Source organism: Archocentrus centrarchus, chromosome 4 (assembly GCF_007364275.1).
Source record: "Archocentrus centrarchus isolate MPI-CPG fArcCen1 chromosome 4, fArcCen1, whole genome shotgun sequence".
NCBI lineage: Eukaryota > Metazoa > Chordata > Actinopteri > Cichliformes > Cichlidae > Archocentrus > Archocentrus centrarchus.
The window spans coordinates 25,947,620-25,970,591 of record NC_044349.1 but is presented as its reverse complement, the minus strand read 5'-3'; the positions used below and the strand labels follow the sequence as shown (position 1 = coordinate 25,970,591).

At 43.0% G+C, this 22,972-nt stretch overlaps 1 protein-coding gene across 1 annotated transcript in view; it reads right to left on the bottom strand.

Annotated features, from left to right (window-relative positions):
* The window catches only part of ncanb (neurocan b), a 126,819-nt gene that overhangs the window by 61,626 nt on the left and 42,221 nt on the right, over positions 1 to 22,972 (bottom strand). Inside the window, exon 8 of the mRNA XM_030727254.1 lies at positions 14,509 to 14,625. Within this exon, the coding sequence (XP_030583114.1) occupies positions 14,509 to 14,625 (117 nt within the window). The remainder of the gene's footprint in view (positions 1 to 14,508; positions 14,626 to 22,972) is intronic.

Below are 22,972 nucleotides of genomic sequence, written 5' to 3'. Positions count from 1 at the left end.
ATCAACACAAATAACTACAAATATTACAAATAGCTATCAATAAAAACAGTAAAACCACTTGATGTTACCGTCCTGGAACTAATCAAAGGTGCTCGTGCCCCCGGAGAATTCCTTTGCCTGAACATCCTGGGAGACTGGAGAAGAGACACTAACAAGTGTATTCAATAGATGAATTACATTTTACTGTTTTTTCCATATGTTAGCATAAGTCATTGTATTTAGCAAGCATCTAGCTAACAATACCCACCGCCCAGTGGAACAACCCCGCATCACTCCTGTGACGTGACTCAGCTACATTCCACCCACTCAACAAAACAACAATAAATATCTATTAAAACAAAGCGTTTGAGTCTCCTTTCCCCATATCCTATTCTATGCCAATTATATGTATCAATTTATCAGGTTTGTTTATTAGTTGCACTTTATGGTAAGAGCAGCTTGTCATTACAAGGAAAGTGCGGCTGTGACACTTTGACCAAATCACTGAACTTTCTGAAGCAGCACAGGTACTATTATCTCCGACAATTCATCATGCAAATGACAGAGAAAATGGAAGAGGGGCATCTACACTGGGCCACGAGAAAGCTGGACAGAGATGAAATGAGACACGGGTTGAAATACAGGAAGTGAGAATAGGATGACCAGAGTAATTTCCTACTTTTAACACGACCATTTACCTTATTCACCCTACATCACACACTGAATATGAGATCCGAAAGCACAGTTCATCTACTAGCTTTAAGCATCGATTCTCTCCCAAACAGCCAAAAAGAAAACACTACTTTTATGTGCTGTCAATAATAATGTGTTGTTGTTAATCCAGATTCATACAAATGGCTTACAGCCTGAAATTACTTACTTACCTGCCTGCTCTCTTTCTTTCTCCTGACTGACATGCTGATGGGCTGATTGAGGTCTTTCAGCAAAGCAAATAGCAGTTGACCTGAAATAGTTTACCTAACTCCTGGTCCACTTAAAATCACTGTGATTTGTTGACCGGTATTTAGAGATAGATGGGGACAGGTTAATGCATTTCCTCCTCAACAAACTGCATTTGAACTGAACAGAAAAAGCCGCTGCTCTCCGAAGGAAATAGATCTATTAAATTTGTGATTTATCGCTCTAGTTGTAGGTTCTAAATCAAAATAACTACAAATGTTGCACCATTATAACCCTGTTACTTAAGTGTGACATGCAAGTGTTTGTCAGGAGTTTTTTTTTTTTTTTTTTTTACTTTACTGCATGCAGACTGCAGACTGGTTCTGATTAGATGCCACAGGGCTCTGAGCTCTGACTTGTCATCTATGTTGACTTAAAATTTAACACAGCAACAACTCAGGGAACAAAATCTGATGATGTGGAATATGTGATACAGAAGGAATTGCAGTATATGAATGCTGCAATTTACAAGGTCATGGACAAATTGTAAATTGCTAAAACTATGTTGTTTGAAAGTGTAATCCTGTTGTGTTTTTTTTTATGATGAAGCTGGGAGTATTCCTTTTTCATTGCAAATATTCTAACAGAGCAAGAAAATCACAGGAATAGAGGAAAGGTAGCACACGAAACTACATATTCACAGACAAAAATATGCATGTTAGAGATAAAGCTTACACATGAGCTTGAGTTTGTTTTAATAAATTTATGTGCATAAGGCATTTTTTCCCCTCTCCGGTTAGCCATAAATGGACATAAATATATTAGTTTGCAGTACAGTTAATACTTAATAACCTTTTAACAGAATGGATAGCAATGAACACAAAGCCCTCCAAAAATCACCAGAACATCTGTCACTGTGAACAACTGCTACATATGTCTGTGGATATTCATAGAAGCTGTACCATTAATTTTAAACATTTATAGCTCTCACACTTAAAAATATCTCATAAAGTGCTTCACACTTGATGATAAAATGAAAAGATCATTATCTAGGAAACTGCGTGTGCATGTCATGCATGTGTATGACTTGAACAAATTCTCACTAGACATAATTCTTTTATAGAAACCGGATGATTTGTTGAATATTGCATGCATGTGGTCTATGGTTTCTGCATTTAAAGGCCTGGTTAGTGGTTACACCTGTGTTCTTTGAAGTATTCAAACTGAGAAAAGTTACTGATCTAGTTTGGTCCACTGTATTTAAGTGTACTGGTAAAACTGTGCCCAAGCTTGATGACTGCTGACCAATCAAGTCCAGTCAGACCAGAGGGGTATAAAACAAATGGAGTTTAGCACAGTCAGGCAGCAGCACTCATTTCTAGAAATCTGGCCAAATTTATTAACTCCCCCCCATCCAGGGTTGAAGTCTTACATGCCTCTCTGCACTGTCTCTCCTCCAGTCACCCCCCCAAACCAAACAAACCAAAAACTCCCTGAAAAGCCTTCAGCTGATCCAAAATATTGCAGCGAGAGTACCAATAGGGACTAGAAAGAGAGAGAATGTTTCTCTCATATTGGCTTCTCGTCATTGTCTCCCTGTTAAATCCAGAATTGAATTTAAAATCATTCTTTTTACATACAAGGCCTTGAATAATCAGGACCCATCTTATCTTAAAGGCCTCATGGTACTGTATCTCCCCAATAAGGCACTTTGCTCTCAGACTACGGGCTTACTTGTGGTTCCTGGGGTATTTAAAAGTAGAATGAGAGGCAAAGCCTTCAGCTTTCAGGCCCCTCTTCTGTGAAACCAGCTCCCAGTTTTAATTCAGGGGGAAAACACCATCTCTACTTTTAAGATTAAGCTTAAAACCTTTTGATAAAGCTCACAGTTAGGGTTAGATCAGGTGACCCCGAACCCTCCCTTAGTTACACTGCAATAAGCCTAGGCTGCTGGGGACTTCCCATGATGCACTGAGTGTTTCTTCTTCACTCACCTTTTTTTCACTCTCTATGTGTTTATACACCACTCTGCATCATTATTTATTATTAATCTCTGGCTCTTTTCCACAGTTTGTCCTATTTCCCTCCCCTCACAGGTATTCTTGATGTGTGTTCTGTATTCTAGCACCTGCAGCTACAGCAGTGTAAAAGAGACTTAGCAGCAGATTATGACCAGACACAACAATATTTATACATTTTCTGCATCACTAAAATAATACATGCACATTCCCATGACAAGTCAGGTATGGCTTAACAGCTTGGACATATAAAACGTATTTGCCCAGCAGACAATCTATAATACACTTAAAACATGCTGTGAATAAGTCCAGTCGATTATCAACTGAAACTCAGAAGATAACGTGGTTCCAAACAGGTGATGTGTTCACTATAAGTAGTCAGGTAAAAACAGAGACACTTTCGTGACACAGAAAACTTAACATTTCTCACTAAGCCGTTAATCTCACTCCTTAGTAAACCCCTCAGGTCTGTTCCATTTGGGCTCAGTTAGTATTTACAGCTGGCAGATGAAACCATGCAATGTGTGTTTAGACTTTCCAGTATTAATAATAAAGAGAAAGATTTTAAAACAATATTTAACATTTATTATCACTGTTATCTAGAGTACACTCATGCCTTGGGGCTTGGATCTAGTTTGTGTGTTTTTCAAGAAAAAGTAAAATGGGGTTTTTATTAATCTTAGCTATAGAAGGCAGGCAGTTCTTTGTTTTGGAAAGTAGATGTATGAAGTCTACACTTATTGTGCTGCTGTGTTACACTGTTAACACAAACTTGTCTTGTATTCACCTCTTAATTAAAAGCCCTCCAGCATTTCACAACAAGGTTTCTTTTATGAAACACCTGTAAAAAAAATAATATTATGGCAGTATTATCTATCTATCTATATATATATATATATATATATATATATATATATATATATATATATATATATATATATATATATATATATATATATATATATATATATATTATGGAATGCCATTTAGGAAATTATTATATATATATAAAAATAAGAGTCTGAGTATATGTAATGAAAGTCTGAATATATTGAATGAAAGTCTGAATATATTGAATGAAACTTGAATATATTGAATGATGTCTGAATATATTGAATGAAAGTCTGAATATATTGAATGAAAGTCTGAATATATTGAATGATGTCTGAATATATTGAATGAAAGTCTGAATATATGGAATGATGTCTGAATATATTGAATGAAACTTGAATATATTGAATGAAAGTCTGAATATATTGAATGAAAGTCTGAATATATTGAATGAAAACTGACGTCACGGAAGCTCTTGCGCCATCTAGTGTTTTCGTTACGTAAAGCGCATAATATCGCTACAAGAAGCGGCACTATGAGTCAATCTGCAGTTCATCTTCACTGTTTCATCGTGGAAGACCAAATGCAGCGAACCTCTCAGGTCAGACAGCTCCTGCATGCAAGCTAACATTACGCAGAACATGCACAGGCACCCTCCACAACAACAGGCCCTGTCTAGAATCTGAGATGTGGATGTGGAAGGCATGTTCTGCTTATTGTTAGCTTGATACGCAGGAGCTGTCTGACCTGAGAGATTCACTGAATAAAACTCTTCATCAGTAGTATGATTAGGAACACTGCTGCTAGCATTATGTTGGCCAGTTCATGCATTTGCCAGGGTGTTAATTAGCTACTCATTATTTGGGATTTCTGCCACTAAATTCCCTGCAGATTGACTCATAGTGTCATTTCTTGTAGCGACATTATGCGCTTTACGTAACAAAAACACTAGATGGCGCAGGAGCTTCCGTGACGTCAGTTTTCATTCAATATATTCAGACTTTCATTCAATATATTCAGACTTTCATTCAATATATTCAAGTTTCGTTCCATATATTCAGACTTTAATTCAATATATTCAGACATCATTCAATATATTCAAGTTTCATTCAATATATTCAGACTTTCATTCAATATATTCAGACTCTTATTTTTATATATATATAATAATTTCCTAAATGGCATTCCATAATATATATATATTAGGGGTGGGACTCGATTAAAAAAATTAATCGAATTAATTACAAGCTTTGTAATTAATTAATCGAAATTAATCGCATTTTAATCGCATTTCAATATTTGACATGAGAAATATTAATTTAAGTTTAGTTGATGAGTAAATCAATATACATAAGCTTAAACTTCAAAATTTTGTTTATTTTCCCACCAGTCTACTACACAGACCAACGAAGGGTGGAAGTGCTCCTGTGATAAGCAAACTCCTGAAATTAAAGTTAAGCATCATAACTGGATAGTTTTATTCAACATTAATGTCTCACTTGTTATAGTTGGAAATTAATCATTCTCTCAGCTGTATTCCTTGATGTTGAAATGTGTTATGCTTGTTTTAACAGCTTATTTTGAATTAAAGACTTAAAATTAAACCACAAAAAGGAGAAAAAGTTCGTTCTCCGTTTAACAGTTGCTTTACACAGCTGTGCTTCGCACTCACGGTTGCTAGGCGACATGAGCTACGCAGAGGTGACGGCAGCTGATATGAAGGCTAGCTGCTCACTTCCGGCCTTTGTGGTGTTCGTGGGCTGCGAAAGACGTGGGCGGGTCCTTCGCAGGATGCGGCCCCTAATTTGGACATTGTGCGTCGATATAATCTGTATGCCGGGAACTCGCGCACTGAGAAACGTTCCACGGTGCAAAGTGCGATTAAAATGCGTTAAAATTTTTAACGCGTTAATTTCCCCGTAATTAATTAATCGAAATTAACGCGTTAAAGTCCCACCCCTAATATATATATATATATATATATATATTGTAACGTTGTAAACACACTTCCACAGTCGGCGATATTCACAACAAAGGTCGTCTTTATTAGCAGAAAAACGGCTGCTGTAGGCCACAGCCACGCCAACCACAACTACAACAGCGGAACAGCAACACACACACACAGGCAAGCTCTCGGTCTTTTCTCTCTCTCCATGCTGCCTTCACGAACCTCCCGAACAGTCCGAAATCCCACAACATCAACACGCTCTCTAACTAAGAGAATCGCTACATTGCCCCCCCTCACTAAATCCCTCGCCCCGAGGGATCCCGTACAAAGTCTCTGAGGTGACCTGGGGGTCTTCTCTACCTCTGCAGCCCCCTTGTAGACGACACTTGGGGCTGTGTCTGCTGTCCTGCAGCACCCTGCTTTTGATCTGGGATGGGGTGCAAAAGTGGAGGAAGCTGTGGGGCAGTAGAAGGGGGCACAGTCAGTGAGTCTGGGGCTGTGGCTGCTTCATTTCTCAGGGGGGTCGACTGGACCGGGCGCACATCACCCTTATATGGAGCCAGCCTGTCTCTATGAAGGGCCACTCGGCTCCCCCTAGTCGGCAGCTGAACCCTGTACACCACTTCCCCCAGCTTCTCTACCACTACACAAGGCCCCACCCAGTGGCAGTCCAGCTTAGGGCACCGGCCTTTCTTCCTCCTCGGGCTGTACACCCACACAAGGTCACCGGCCCTGAAGTCTTTCCCTTTTACCCTCAAGTCATAATTCCTTTTCTGTCTCATTCCCGCTTTCTCCAGCTGATCACGGCCACAAGCATGGGCCGACTCCAGCCGGTCCTGCAGTCTCCTGGCGTATTCCGGACCCGGTACGACTACCGGAGCGTCCGGAGGCCTCCCCAGTGCCATCTCCGCTGGCGTCCGTAGCTCTCGCCCCAGCATGAGCAGGGCAGGCGTACACAAGGTGGAATCCTGCACAGCGGACCTATACGCCAACAAAACAAGGGGGAGATGCATGTCCCAATCACGCTGGTGCTCTGCAGTGAGGATGGCCAGCTGTTTCGCCAGGGTCCTGTTGAAGCGCTCGACGAGCCCATCACTCTGCGGGTGTAACGGTGTCGTCCGGGTCTTTCGCATCCCTAAGCGCTCACACATGACAGAGAAAACAGCCGACTCAAAGTTCCTTCCCTGGTCACTGTGAATGGTTTCTGCCATCCCGAACCTGGCAAACATGCCCTCCACCAGCCTGTCGACCACCGTCTCTGCCTCCTGGTCGGGTATGGCATATGCCTCCGGCCATTTTGTGAAGTAGTCCATGGCAACTAAGACATAACGGTTTCCTCTGTCTGTGCGTGGAAAAGGCCCCATCACGTCCACTGCTACTCTCTCCATCGGGGCTCCCACTGCTAACTGCTGTAGCTGGGCCCGGGACTGGTCTGAGGGACCCTTGTGCGCTGCACAGAGGTCACACCGGCGGCAAAAGTCCTCAACATCCCTCCTGAGCTGCCCCCAGTAGAAACTCTGCCGGAGCCGCCGAAGGGTTTTGGAAACTCCAAAATGCCCCACCCCGGCGGTTCCGTGGGAGGCCTTCAAAACTGCCTCCCTCAGGGCCCTGGGGACCACCACCTGCCACCTCTCCTCCCCCGTAGCTGGCTCCTTCCAGGCTCTCTGCAGCACTCCGTCCTTTACTCGGAGAGCTGAAAATTTCACAAACAGTCCTTTAGTTGCAGGTGAGTATCCAGCCACTCCGCTCCACTGCGGTCTTTGACCAGACTCCACCCATTGTAGCACTGGCCGGAGGTCAACATCCTGCTCCTGTTGCGCTCTCCACTCGAGCGGGTCAATCACCTTTGCCACTCTGCAGGCCAGCTCACCTCCGCTACACCCGGAATCATGCACTCCCCCAGCCCGGAGCTCCTCCTCCCGGGCTTCCCGCTTTTCGCAGTACCGGCAACCAGCTGGAGCACAGGGGCAGCGGGACATGGCATCTGCGTTGGCGTGGTGAGCCCCCGCTCGGTACTTCACTTCGAAGACGTATGGCGCTAATTCCTCCAGCCAGCGTGCAATCTGCCCCTCTGGCTCCTTAAACGCCATTAGCCACTGCAAGGCTGAATGGTCTGACCGGACAGTGAAGGGCAGGCCACAAAGGTAGTACCTGAAGTGACTTATTGCCCGTACTATGGCCAGGAGCTCCCTTCGCGTCACACAGTAGCGTCGTTCAGCCTTATTAAAGGTTCTGCTGAAGTACGCCACCACTCTCTCCCCCGCTGGCCCCACCTGGCTCAACACTGCCCCCATTCCGACATCGCTGGCATCTGTGTCTAGAATAAACGGCAGACTGGGGTCCGGGGTGGCGAGGGTGGGAGATTCTGTTAGGGCGTTTTTCAGCCGCTCAAAAGCCTGTTCACATCCTGCTGACCAGTCAAAGTCACTATCCTTTTTCTGCAGGCGGAACAGGGGCGCAGCAATACAGGAGAACCCCCTTACAAACCGCCTGTAGTAGGACGCCAGACCAAGGAAGCTCTTTAAGTCCTTCAAGTTTGTGGGGGTTGGCCAGTCCTTCACCGCCTGCACTTTCTCCTCCAGCGTACTGATACCCTCACCCCCGATTTTGTGTCCCAGGAACTCCAGCTCTTTCCTCATAAAGCAGCACTTATCAGGGTGGAGTTTCAGGCCCGCTGCCGCTATCCGCTGTAGAATCTGCCGCAGGGATGCCAGAGCTGCCTCGAAGGAACTTCCGTGGACCAGGATGTCGTCCAAGTAGACCAAACATTCCTGTCGGGGAATATCGGCCAGCACCTTTTCCATCAACCTTTCAAACGTGGCCGGCGCATTGCATAGGCCGAAGCAGAGAACACGGAACTGCCACAGCCCCCTGCCTGTGCTGACAGCAGTCTTTGGGCTGGCGGCGGGGCTGAGGGGCACTTGCCAATACCCGCTACGCAGGTCCAGCGAGGAGAACCAGGAAGAGCCGGAAACCAAATCCAGGCACTCATCGATGCGGGGCAGCGGGTATGAGTCTTTCTTAGTCACACTGTTCAACGGCCTAAAATCGACACAGAATCTCATTTTGGGGCTCTTCTTCTTTTAAACCATCACAACCCCCGAGGCCCAGGGGCTGTCGGAGGGTTCAATGACGCCAGCCCTGAGCATCTCCCCGATCGCACTATCAGCCGCAGCCTGATGCGCCAGGGGGAGGCGGCGAGGGCGTGACTTCACAGGCCGTGCATCTCCCGTGTCAATGTCGTGCTGCAGGAGGTGAGTTAAGCCTACCTCGTCTTCTGACAGAGCAAAAGTGTCCTTGAACTCCAGCAGCACCTGCCACAGCTCCTCCCGCTGTGGATGATCTAAATCTTGGCAGCTACGTGTCCATATGTCCCTCACTACTGCCAGTCTATCCCCCTCCCCCATTACAGTGTGCTGGTCTGAGGCAGGAGAACCCACCACGGTGGCTAAATCAGGGTCAGGGGACAGGGGTGCAGGGGGGTAGATCGGGGGCGGAAGGTGTGCCTCATGGTGCACCCCCGCTGCTCTCGACTTTGGCGGGTGTAGGTTCGGGGCCTGTGCGGGGCGCACCAGGTCAACCATGGGGCCCCCTGGAAAGGTCAGCGTGTTATTCCCCAGGTCTAAGACACTCCGTGAGGCCCGCAGAAAGTCCAGGCCTAATATGCAAACGTCCTGCACCGCCGCCACCCACACCTCCAAGTTCACTCCCAGGCCCCCCACCTGAATAGGGACCAGTCCTTTTCCCAACATCGGGGCTAACTCACCAGTCACTGTACGCAGTTTTACTGTAGTTGGTTCCAACTGGGTTCCTACCGGCACCACGTCAGGTCTCATCAAGGTCGCAGTGGAGCCAGTGTCAACCAGAGCTGTGCACGGAGCCCCTGCCAGGGTGATGGGGATGTGACAAAAATCCCCTGCACGCGTCCAGCCCACCACCCTCGCGGACTCTGTGCTGTCGTCTGCTTCTGGGGGGAGCTGAGCCCCGCACCCCCAGCTGTACCGTTGGGCTCTGTCCACCGGCGCCCTGGCGGATTGGGACACAGAAGAGGGGGCCTGCGCCGTCCCGCCTACGCAGGCCCTGAGGCGTTTCCCTGCACACCGGCACGGTCTGGGCATCGCACGCTGATGTGGCCCAGCTGTCCGCACGTCCAGCAAACAGGGGGGTCTCGGCGAGGACGAGCACCGCGGCGTGAAGATTGTAGAGACACGCCTCGAACCAGTTCGGTCAATTCGGCTGCCCACGCTGGCACCCCCTGGCCCGGGGCCTCCGGCACCGCAGCCCTCACCACCGGGTCATACTCTATGGTCGCACCCCGCAGAAGCCACCACGGCCTCCCTCTCCAAGGCCATCTCCAGGGCCTCGTGCAGATTGCGGGGGTGGGAAAGTTGAGTCTGGATGCGCAGCTCACCAGGGATAATGGCGCGGATGAACTGGTCTCTGGCCAGCTCGTTCTGCACGTCGATGGGCATGTGGGCATATGCTTTCTTCGCTAGCATCTCAATGTCATTAGCCAAAGCGCGAAGCGGCTCACCCGGTTGTCTCCGTCTACTCGTCAGTTCGGACCGCAGGACAGCAGGCTGGCCACACTGCCCAAACCGCCGCTGCAGAGCACCAACCAGAGCCCTGTAGTCACCCCTCTCCGCTGGGCTAAGCAGCAGCAGGCATGCCAAAGCGTCGTCAGTGAGGCACAAGGCTAGCTGGAGTGCTTTAGTGTCTTCGGACCAGGCCGCAGCATGCGCTAACAGTTCAAATTGAGCATGGAAGGCCTCCCAGTCAGCCTTACCGGAGTACTTGGGGGTTTTCACATTTGCCTGGCAGGGCCGGGCGCCACTATCGCCAAGCACGGGCCCCGCGCTGTTCGGGGCGGGCGTCTCCGCGCCCACGTATATTCCTGCAGTCGACGGGCTAAAGACAGCGGCGGCCGCCAGGCCTCTGGCAGTCCGTCTGAGGCGGGCCAAACGCTCTCCGGCACTGTCCGCTCCCTCAGGACCCAGCGTGCCCCCAAAGTCACTGTCCATAGCCTCTCTCTTGATCTTCGGGCGGGCCCCGGCCACATCTCGCTGCGCTGCCATAGTTAGCGCAGGCTGTCAACTGAGGTAGCCGAAGCAGGGCTAGCCGACGGTTAGCAGTTTGACTTCTGACACCAATGTAACGTTGTAAACACACTTCCACAGTCGGCGATATTCACAACAAAGGTCGTCTTTATTAGCAGAAAAACGGCTGCTGTAGGCCACAGCCACGCCAACCACAACTACAACAGCGGAACAGCAACACACACACACAGGCAAGCTCTCGGTCTTTTCTCTCTCTCCATGCTGCCTTCACGAACCTCCCGAACAGTCCGAAATCCCACAACATCAACACGCTCTCTAACTAAGAGAATCGCTACAATATATATATATATATATATTTTTTTTTAGGCCATCCATGGCCTGAATAATCAGTCATCACTCAACTTCACTCATTTTTGTGAGTTGTGGACTAACTCAGTAATTACGTTTGTGATCCATCTTAGATTGTCTTTATCTCCGCTCTTATTTCTTGTTTCCAGTCTACTATATATAAATAGTTCTGCCCTCTTTGTCAGGCTGTTTGTGAATGTGTTCAGTTCCTGTGTCCTGGCGTCCATGTGCTTTTGTTTCTCTGCCCCACTCGCCCCCTTGTGTTTTTTGGATATCGGCAATTAAAAGCTTATGTGCTGTATTAATTTATATCCACAAACAAGTGTTCATTCCAGCTGTGGGATATGGACAGTATAATTAATCACTGTGTATAAACACATGGCCATCAAATTTAGAGGCTTTGATGCAGCTCATCAAACTCTTTTTCTGCTGCACTATTCTACCAACTGCATCTCGTGATCTGTGGGATATCACGGCTTCAAGCTTAGATTGTTAGTGCCTTCAGATTAATTATTGCCCATGTGTCTTACTGACAGCATTTTAGGGGTATAGATGAAGTAAGAATCCCAAATAGAAGTACTTAAAGATGAGGCTCTAGTGGAGTTGGAAAGTATACAAGAAGCACTTGGCACAAACTTCTGCCAAGGCAGCTCATTCTCTGGACAGTATTTTTAATAATATTATAATAATAGAATAATATTCTATTTTGTTTTTCTTTTAAGGAAGTTTGCGGTGCACTAAAGAAAAGAGCAAAGTGCAGACTTTTGTTATTTGGCCAGTTGAAACCCATTTTAATATTTAAGTGAAAGCATTCATTTCAATGTTTAGTAATTTTTTAAAAATGTTTAGTAATAAATATGAAATAAAATAGTTTTTGATCACACTTTTATTTTGTTTTACAAAAAAACCAAAACGAAACAAAACCTATTCAGGAACATTATACATGTATTCAAATTATTACGTATTTAAACGGTAATAACCCATTAATATAATGTACATAAAGTCATAATAAAATTAAGTAGCTATATTATAGAATTATTATTACTTTGACCTTCAATCTATTGATATTGAAAGAGAGGTCAGAGGTCAAATGTGACATGATAGTTTAAATTTTATATGGTGCTTTCTATATGTTGACAATGCACAGCACTCTTGAAAAAAATCATAGTTTCTAAATTATAAGGCTTTTGTCAATTTTTGACTAATAGATCATTAAATTGACCTTGAAGACCTCGGTGGATGTAAGCCAATTCTGAATAGATTGTTAACACGACCCCACTCTACACCCCTACAAAGTTTTATCAGAATTAATAGAAAGCTTTTTGAACTATCGTGTTTACAGACAGAATGACATGCACGCACACAAGCATAAAAACGTGAGCTCCTTGAAGAAGGTAACAATGAAATGGCCACATATTCTTTTTACGCTGCCATACCTCCATAAATACGAACAACAAACTCACAGGGGAAACACAAAGGATCAATACAGTATTTCTTCAAAATGCTTCTTCCCAAAGAATTCCCTAAAGTTCTGGAAACAGTCTCTAAGGATGCTGCAGGTGACAGTGCCTCATTTTGCCTAAATCATTGCTTTGTATGGAGCAGGAGCAATGCATGGAATACTGGTTTATATGCTTTCCTAGTTATAATGGGACTGTAGTGACTGTCTAAAATCAATTTGAACCAGACGGGGAAAAAAATGGAAGCGCTTTAATAAGCAGGCCATCACTGATTAAGGACACAGAGGCTGCACATGTGAAATGGAAGGCAGTTATTAAGGCAGACTTTCTGCTTCCTCTTCAAAATATCACATAAGAAATAGTAAAACACACCAGATATGTAGCTGTTATAATCAGTACAACAATTTAGTTGCACTGGGAAATAAAGACTTCTAAGAAAAGCAAGTCAATAGAGTGATACACAGAAATAATGAGTAAAAAACAATATTTTATGCCCACAAATTTGGGCTAAAATATCATAATTTATTCCAAGCGCTTCCAAAAAAATCAGATTTTGTGTGGCCTATCTCATTAACCCAACCAACCAAATATAAAATCATTATATAAAAAATCATTACAAAGTATATCCATGGATCTTATACATTCAATTGCAACCATTTGTCACAAATTATTGATCCAACAGATTATTGATTCATCTCCAATGATGTTCATGCACAGGCACACCTAAATGTTGCATAATAGGTACTTTTGCATCAAAGCATTCCTAATCCTTAACTCCAGATCAAGAATTGATCCTTAAAACTGCAGCATGGTCTAATGTCTTTGTTTGGATGACTGTGTAAAACTGAAAAAGTCAATCAGAATATAGGATGGATGAAATGGCTGTTGCGAAATCACGCTGATGCGCTTGTATTTACATTCATGGACTCTTCTATAGTGGCATAACAAGTGCTAAACCACAGCGGCACCAGGTCACTTCAGGGGCACACGTTGCCCGGTTTGCTCTGGGTTCCAAAATTGTTGCACCCCTCATATACAGCAAGCACAATTCACCACTTAAAACAAACTGTACAACCTGTACAAAAAGGAGACCACAAAAAACAAACAAATATATGACCACAAAAGAAAAAAACAGGACAGGGCTCGATATGCAGTGTATACAGTGTAGCTTTTGTGTGTAATCTAACATTTACTGTAGTCACCCCACAGATATTTGGCCAGGACCCAAAATCAATGTTGGATTGAATGCTGTTAACAGCTCTGCATCAGTGCTGATGTGTTGAAGCTCAGTCAAACTCTGCAGTTTAATGTTTCTCAGTTTCTTAAAGTGTCATTCAAAGTAGGAAAGTCACTTTGATATTTTCTGGCACTGCCACATCTTTTTTCTTTCCTTTATTTTCCCTCATCCACTACAGCGTGTGCTGCTTCTACAATACTTTAATCAGCTACTCTACTGCTCAGTGAGCTCAGAGCTCCTCTGTGGCCCATATGTCCTTGTGTCACGCACACAGCCTCATTCACCTAAATCACTGCACTGCCATTTTCTGACAGACACATTCTCACATCACATAGCTGAGTGGAAACATGAGCTGCCCACTGGTCTTGGGGCAGAAGGTGAAAACATATACACCTGCACAGTTGAGACACATACTCGGTACTTCGTCTTGAACAGCCTCTGGTGCAAAAGGCTGACTTGCAGCATATGGAGCATATTCTCTGTTCATTTTCAGTCTGGGAGCTTGACCCAGACCTGGACCTGACAGTAAAACTACTGAGACTGAGAGTCATTCAAATGCATAATATGGAAACAAAACCCACAGAGGGAATTTTCCTCACAGTAGCTTGCATATGTTAATTGTTAACTCAGAATATGTCTGTCGTTATTTCCTCTATGCAACAGTGACACAGCAGTTCACAGCTGCTGACCTCTGAGGTCCCCTCACTGACCTGACTTAGGAGTGACTCACCGATCTCACAGCTCTCTCCAGAGAAGCCCTGAGGGCAGTAGCAACTGTAACCATCCCCTTCCTGCAGGCAGCTTCCACCATGGAGACAAGGGTTGGTCTGGCATGGATTATTCTCCACTGTCAAGAGAGACAACATGAGAGAGGGGGGAGAGGTTAACTGAATTTATCAGGTATCTTCATAAAAGTGGCTTCACAAACTACGACAGGCAGTGTGCCAGCATTACCCTCCTGTCATTACCCTTACAGAGCTCATTTTTTGGCTCGTCTCTAGCAGGGACAGAGTAGAGTAGGAAGACAGTATGAAGAGCCATCCCAGACTCTGTGACTTTCAACAAGGTGATGGATTGGCTGTTGTTTTATCTGTTGTGCCCCTATTTATCATGACTGATAGTAAATAGGGGCACACCAGAAGGACAATGTGTTGAGTCCCCCCCGTGGTTCCTGTTTCACATCTCAGTCTGATGAGACAAGGTCCTCATAAATTAGCTGATCATCATCCAGGCATCCATATTGGTGTGAGAACCTATTTCTATTACACAATAATGTGTTGCAGAGAAGGTAATAAACACATTTTACGCTGGTGGGCTATAACTCTCTGCCTCTTCATGGGAAATGTTTTGGTGGATGAATGGTAGAGATTGAGATTAACTCATAATTATTGCACGTATATTTTAGTACGGGACAGAGGGAGGAGGAAAATTTGACAAGGACAGTTAGAGCACAGAGCGATCGTCAGGATTTTTTATTCTGTGTGCAAAGGACTGTGGGGAACTGCTTAGATTAAGTGTCTTTTTATTATCCAATCCTGATAGGATTGCAGGCCCTGACACAATCTGTCAGGCCATCTAATACACTGCATCTTCTCCATAATAACACCTAGACTCACTTGATGATGTATGAGCAGAGAGATACTGTTCACAACACAGAATGCACGTTCCCTAAAAGTATGGGAATACTTTCTTTTGTGGGTGTGTTAGTGTTGACATCTGGAAGCATATGTGTGCGTATATCTGAATGTTTCCCTGACCCTGACTCACTGCATGCACATGAGATATAATGTGACTGTGCGTTCAATTTCCTGTGAAAGCGAGTGATAAACTCCCACTGCAGCAGAGAGGCTGCTGTTGATACAGTGGGCTGGGGCAATGATGGAAACGCTGCCTTTGAAAATACATAAAAGTGATTCGCTGAATGAGGAAAAAAACCATTAGAGACAGGCTCATTTCTTAATTCAGCAGCAGGGAGGAAAAAGCAACACTGTACGTGATTTGAAAACATACACTGCTTAAAGGTTAGTGACGTGCTGATGGAGACGGTGAAATCTCCAAGTACTAGTAGTGTATGACAAAGAGAAAACACTCTCAGGATATGGTCAATTTGAGAGCCCGGTTGGGTTTGAAAATGTCGAGTAAAGTGGAACTTGAGGAAATGGAGAAAAGAGGTGGTGAACAGACACCTTCTGAGTCATTATCTGTTTATCAATTCATCCACCATGGCTAAAGGTAAATTGGTACAATGAGGAAATGGCAGTTAGCCCCCCCATATATACCAGTGCACATGCAACACACTTATGTATTTAGCTTGACAATGAGTGACTTGAAATTCAATAATGTTTCATACTTCAAAAAACTAAAGTAGAAATGCACACAGAAAAATGTTTAATGGCAAATGTTCAAAAGTAGTGACGATAATGTTTTCATTTCAGCTGGAAACAGACTTATGGCACTAATTTTGATCTCCAACTGCACTGTGAAACAACTAACTGATCACATGTATTTGAAGAATATTGATATTTGAAGAATTTCAGTCAAATTTCAGAATTCATCACAGTAAAGAAACAGAATTAGTGAAGGTTACAAATGATCTTCTCAGGGCCTCTTACAGTGGACTCATCCCTGTGCTTGTCCTGCTAGACCTCAGTGCAGCTTTTGATACTGTTGACCATAATATTTGATTACTGGCATTAGAACATGCAGTAGGAATTAAGGTTACTGCACTGCAGCAACCTTAATTTGTTCATGTTAAGAGGGAGTGTTCTTCACACACTAAGGTTAATTATGGAGTTCTACAGGGTTCTGTGCTAGGACCAGTTCTTTTTACATTTTTATTGCTATGTAGATGATACCCAGCTTTATCTATCCATGAAGCCAGATGACACACAAAAATTAGTTAAAAGGCAGGAATGTCTTAAAGACATAAAGACCTGGATGGCTTCTAATTTTCTGCTTCTAAAAAAAAGAGACCATATTTATCCCATATTGGCTTCTCTTCATTGGCTCCCTATTAAATCCAGAATTTCTTTTAAAATCCTTCTCCTCACAGACAAGGTCTTGAATACTCAGACCCCATCTTATCTTAAAGAACTCCTAGTACTGTATCACCCCAATAGAGCACTTTGCTCTCAGACTGCTGGCTTACTTGTGGTTCCTGGGGTATTTAAAAGTAGAATGGGAGGCAGAGCCTTCAGCTTTCAGGCCCCTCTTCTGTGGAAACAGCTCCCAGTTTGGATGTGGGAGGCAGACATCCTCTCTACTTTTAAGATGATTTTAAAACTTTCATTTTTGATCAAGCTTATAGTTAGGGCTATAAGCTCGCTCTCTCTGTATTTATACACCACTCTGTATTTAATCATTAGTTATTATTAATCTCTGGCAGAGGTGGGAAGTAACGAAGTACAAATACTTCGTTACTGTACTTAAGTAGATTTTTTAGGTATCTGTACTTTACTTGAGTATTTATTTTTCTGAGTACTTTTTACTTTTACTCCCTACATTTTTACACAAGTATCGGTACTTTCTACTTCTTACATTTTCAAAACAGACTCGTTACTTTTTAACACGTCAGGGAGAAGTTTGCGTTTCCGGTCAGTGCGCCGTCAGTCATCAAGCGATCTGAGTCTAAACAGAGGAATAATAACATATAAGAGACAATCGTACTGGCGTATCCTCCATCACCGGCTTATCGGGTACAAAGGGATTAAATACACAAACCCATATAATTAATGTCTCATTTATAGCGCTATAATCAGGGGTCACAGCGGGCCGGACCGAATCCGTAAGTTATGCTCGCGGCACATAAACAGCTTAGCTAGCGCTACTGAAGAGGAGCGAGCATGAAGGGAGTAACGTGTGGCAGGTAAATGCAACGTTTCTAAATGCTCAACAAATATCAGCAAACACACAAAGTGTGTGCAGTTTGTCACACAGTGTGTCTGCGAGCTAAAAGAAGAGCTGCTGCATTTCAGGGAGAGCAAAGAGAGAGAAGTTCACTCAGAGATGGAGAAAGAGGACAGGAGAGGAAGAAGAGAGGCTAGAATTAAAGGTAAGGACCGGAAAATAAACTGAAGTAAGCTGACTTTGTGTAATTCAAAGATTGTATGAAAATACTGCAGTTTAGTACGTAATAAACAGGTTATCTTGTTGTACTGTATTTACAGTAACGCTCTGTGTTGGTGCACTTTGTGTTCATGGTCAGAGTTACAGGTTACATCAGTGCAGCAGAGATGAGTTTGTGTCCTACAGAACAGATTCAAGCTGAGTGCACTCATTAGGATTAAAATTTAGATTGGAATAACGTTTGTGTTCTCATGTATTATTTTATATTATTACAATAATATATAATAAGGTTCAGTTTGTTTTACACAAAAATAGCAGGTAGAAATGTCCTCCAAAGAACTACTTTTACTTTCTTACTTTGAGTAAATTTCAGAGCCTGTACTTTTTTACTTTTACTTAAGTAAAGAAGTTGAACCAGTACTTCGACTTTTACCAAAGTATTTTTTAACACAAGTACTTGTACTTCTACTTAAGTACAGAATGTCAGTACTTTTGCCACCTCTGATCTCTGGCTCTCTTCACAGCATGACTATTGTCCTGTCTCCCTCCCCTCACCCCCAACTGGTCATGGCAGATGACTGCCCCTCCCTGAGTCTAGTTCTGCCAGGGGTTTCTTCCTGTTAAAAATTAGTTTTTCCTTCCCACTGTCACCACGTGCTTGCTCATAAGGGGTTGTCGGATTATTGAACTGAATTGAATTATGTAATGCATATGATGAGATATTCAAAGTCATTTTTACGTTGTTATATGTTATTCTGAAATTGTTCCACAATTTGACAGTTTTTTTTGCAGATTGCTGAACCTCTGCCCATCTTTACTTCTAAGAAACTCTCTAAGATGCTCTTTTTATACCCCATCACCTTACTGATCTGTTGCCAGTTAACTTTTTTTTTCATATTTTTTATTGTGCTTTTTTCTTTTATATACAAACATAACAACAACAACAACACAACACCACAATACAAACAAGCAAAAGAAACTAAACCAAAACTCATAACAACCACAAGTGAGGAAAAAAACAAACAAAAAAAAAACCCTCACCTTTATTGACCATCATGTTACCAGCCATCAATTATGATATTAGTATCTCCAAGGAAACGATAAAACAAATTCAAATTTCCTAGAAGATGTCTAACTTATTTTTAAGTGTGTAGCTTATATTCTCCAAGGCCAGGTGCATACACATTCCTTTCAACCACTGAGCAACAGTGCAAATTTTCTCATTTTTCCACATTATGGCTATACATCGTTTAGCTTCCAGTAGACAAATATTCAGTAATATTGTCACATTTTTAAATGGGTTAAAGTATTCTGGATATATATATGCAGTAAACAGAATATTGGAGTAAGAGGTATTTCTTCACCAATAATGCGGCTAGCAATTTCCAGTATTTTCTTCCAGAAGGCTAATATTAAGGTGCATTCCCATACACAATGGAAGACCGATCCCTTCAAAGCCAGTTAACCTAAATAACTAAAAGTTTCTACCAGCTGTTTCTTTTTACCACCACTTACTTTTTTCCCCCATCCCAGTTTTTTTTTTTTTTTAGATGTGATGAGATGTGTTAAAATGCTATTTTTTTTATTTTTATTTTTTATTCTACTGTAAATGAAATATAGATTTGTAAGATTTGCTAATTATTCCATTCTGTTTTTATTTATATTTTACAAAGCATCCCAATTTTTTTGGAATGTGGGTTGTAGAATATGTCCTTTGCAATGTTGGTGCTCAATGTTAATAGGTGGAGGTGTCACTGATATCAGATAATTATGCAATTCAATCCCAACATATTAGTCCAGCTGATGGAAATAATGGCCCAATGTTAGTAAAATATTCTAAAATAAATGTTAGTCTGGTTATACCAAAACCACAAATTAGGTATGCTGATGTGGAGATCAAACTGGCTGAAGCAAGAGTTCAGTACATAAATACAGCTTTATATTAGAGCCCAACATCGCCCAATATATCAGATTTTTAAATCACCAAATATCAATATCAGTCCTAAAAATACAATATCCCTCTGGATCTAATTATTAGTTTACTTAAACATATTCCTATACTGTATGACTAATTTTAAATGTTTACATTTAAGTTGGAATCTATAACCTCTACAAATATTTCCCACCTCAATAAATTGCTTGAGTCACACTTACTCAAATGTCACACATACTGCCAAAAATAAGTCTGACATTTGATTATCTCTGCATGGAGTTTTTGGACATTAAATCCCAACTACACAAATGTCTCTCAAGTCCTAATCACATGAAAAGGCATTGATGCACACAGAGTAACTGACAGCTGAGGACCAGGTCATCAAGTCGTCTTAGCAAGAGAAGCTTCAGGACCTAAAAGGCAAACTTTTTATGACTATGCCCACATTCAGTCACACCACAGAGGGTAATACTGTAGCTCTGGCTTGTGTCATTATTGGAATTAATACCGCACAAGGCTCTTCTTTGCCATCGTGAAAAATGAGAGCGACAGATCTTAAAAATTAATCCATAAGCTCTTTAAGATTTCAGTGCATGACACTGCCAACTGATAGGAAATATTGGAGCAAAGCTAGTGTGTGCCAACTGTGTTTATTCCTGTATGTGGGCATATATGCTTATCTAATTCAGGGTCACGGGGGTGCTGGAGCCTATTCCAGCTGTCATAGAGTGAGAGGCAGGGTACACCCTGGACAGGTTGCCAAGCAGTCACAGGGCTTACACTGAGAGACAGACAACCATTCACACTCACAGTCAATTTAGAATCACCATATAAACGTAATCCAACGCATGTCTGGACTCTGGGAGGAAGCCAGAGTGCCCAGTACCTGTGCAGACACAGGGAGAACATGCAAACTCCACACAGAAAAGCTCGAGGTGGAATTTGAACCCAGGGCATTCTTGCTGTGAGGTGCTAATCACCACACCACCATTCCACCTGGCATGTATGCATTTATGCCTTAAAAACCTCGTAAATGAATTCCTATTGGCCCAATTTTCTCCACAAAAGAAACAATTTCTTGCCATAATTAAAGTAGCTCTAGCAAAATTGCCTTAATAATGAGTTTAAAAGGACTTTTCCTCTACCAGTAGTGATAAATGGTGACAGTGCCGTCTATGGTAATACAGAGACAGAGAGCTGAGCTGTAGCAGAATAGAACATTGATCCAATCTGCAGACAATTAGTAACGACTTATTACACACAAATGAGACTGTGTTCTTCACCATCTGTCCACAAACAATAGCCTGCAGACTTTAGTGCTGAAACCATAGGTATAGATTGTGTGAGTACAGGAAAATTTCAGTCCAAATAAAGGTTCTGCTTGAATGCATATGAAGACACAAAACCGGCCCATAACATTGTGTGCATGCCTGTACATGTATATTAACTGCAGTTATTATACACAGTAAGTAAAAAACAGCTTTTAAAAAGCATGAGAGGGAGGAAATTTAGCCCCTGGTCCATGAAACAGAAGGGAGGAGAAGATCATAGTTCAAATTTAGTAAAAAGAAGCACAAATAAGAAAACGAGAGAGATGAACTGGATGAACAAGCAAAAAATGTCAACTAGAGAGGCACAGAAAACCACAGAGAGAGCTATCACACACTTCTTCCACTCCTAATGTTGGCTGCTATCTTATGATTAATTACACACTGGTCTTAAAATAGGTCGCTCCTTCTATCCTTCTGTGTGTCTTCCCCCTTCTGTGCTGAAGACAGAAGAAAGCTAGGAAGCTAGAGTCCAAAAAAAGACAAGGGGAAAAGAGAGAAACTTGTCCCTGACATGGACACATGAAAATAGGCAGATATAGCAAAAAGAGAGATAGTTTAAGGTTAGCCCTGAGAGCTAAGGTCTGCGGCGTGACACAAATTCACACTTATGAAACAGATAATGTAAAGTCTTCATCCCTGACAATGAGCAGATATTGCAACACCACTTCATCCCTCTGCAGAGTTTTTGAAATATGTTCTGCTGTGTGACATTTTACTGCTCCATTGGGTCATCTTTAGTTTTTTCTAAGCTTCTCAGGAGAGAGATTATCTTAGCGTTGTGGCATATTTGGGAAGCTACTCCTCGATGTGTGCTCGTACACACACAGGATTTAGAATGGACCATAAAAGAGGATTGCGCTTGGGGAAATGCCTTGAGTCCTATGAAGTCTGGGGCTGAGTGGTTAGCAAATTCATCTGAACGGAAGCCTGCTGAAAAGATTGTGCTGACAGAAACACTGAAGTCTGCATGAATAAACATGTGACACACACACTCACATGTGGCAAAACTGCACACATATCCACTTACGTTTACTGTATATACACCTGCTTATCACCTACCATTTAGCTGCGTTTGGACTCAGTGAACCTTGTAATAGCTTTGCTGAGACACAGATCATAGCTCAACCTGTTCAAGTGTTCCCCATCTCTGAGCATTATAAGCCATCACCTGGGCTAAAGCAAGAGCTGCCCCGTAAAAATTTTATGCTACACTACATCCCTAAAAGGCACTGAAGCACACAGCAAAGTTGAATGCCAGTGGTAACCTGTAAAGTATGGGCTTCAGAAGAGTTGTTGTCATCAGTGTGACAGCTCATCTGTGTGTGTGGTGTGAAATATTCATACTGTCACTTGCCTGATGGCCACAGTGAACATGTGTTTTTTGCATTTATCAGAAGTTCATTTTGTATAAGTGAAAGTGGCTCTGTCAATGCTGCATGAATCCATGAATGCATTGGGGGAGTCTAGGTTAGTTTAAAGTTCTTCTTCTTCTTTTGGCTGCTCCCTTTAGGGGTCACCACAGTGGATCAGTTACTTCCATCTCACCCTATCCCCAGCATCCTCCTTTCACACCAACCCTCTGCATGTCCTCCTTCACTACATCCATGAATCTCCTCTGTGGTCTTCCTTTTTCTCTCCTTCACCCTCTGTGTCCACCATCTGATTCAGGGATTATCACCATGACACGCACCAACCACTTTGCAGCCACAGCTCCATACAGTATAGCAGTCTCAACAATGGAAGTGCGGAACACGGTCCATTCAAATTCAGTGTCCTCCAGCATCCTCCCCCACCACCTAATCCAACTCACCACTCACAGCTCAGCTCCTCTCTTCACCAAGTGTCCAGAACATATGGCTCCAGAT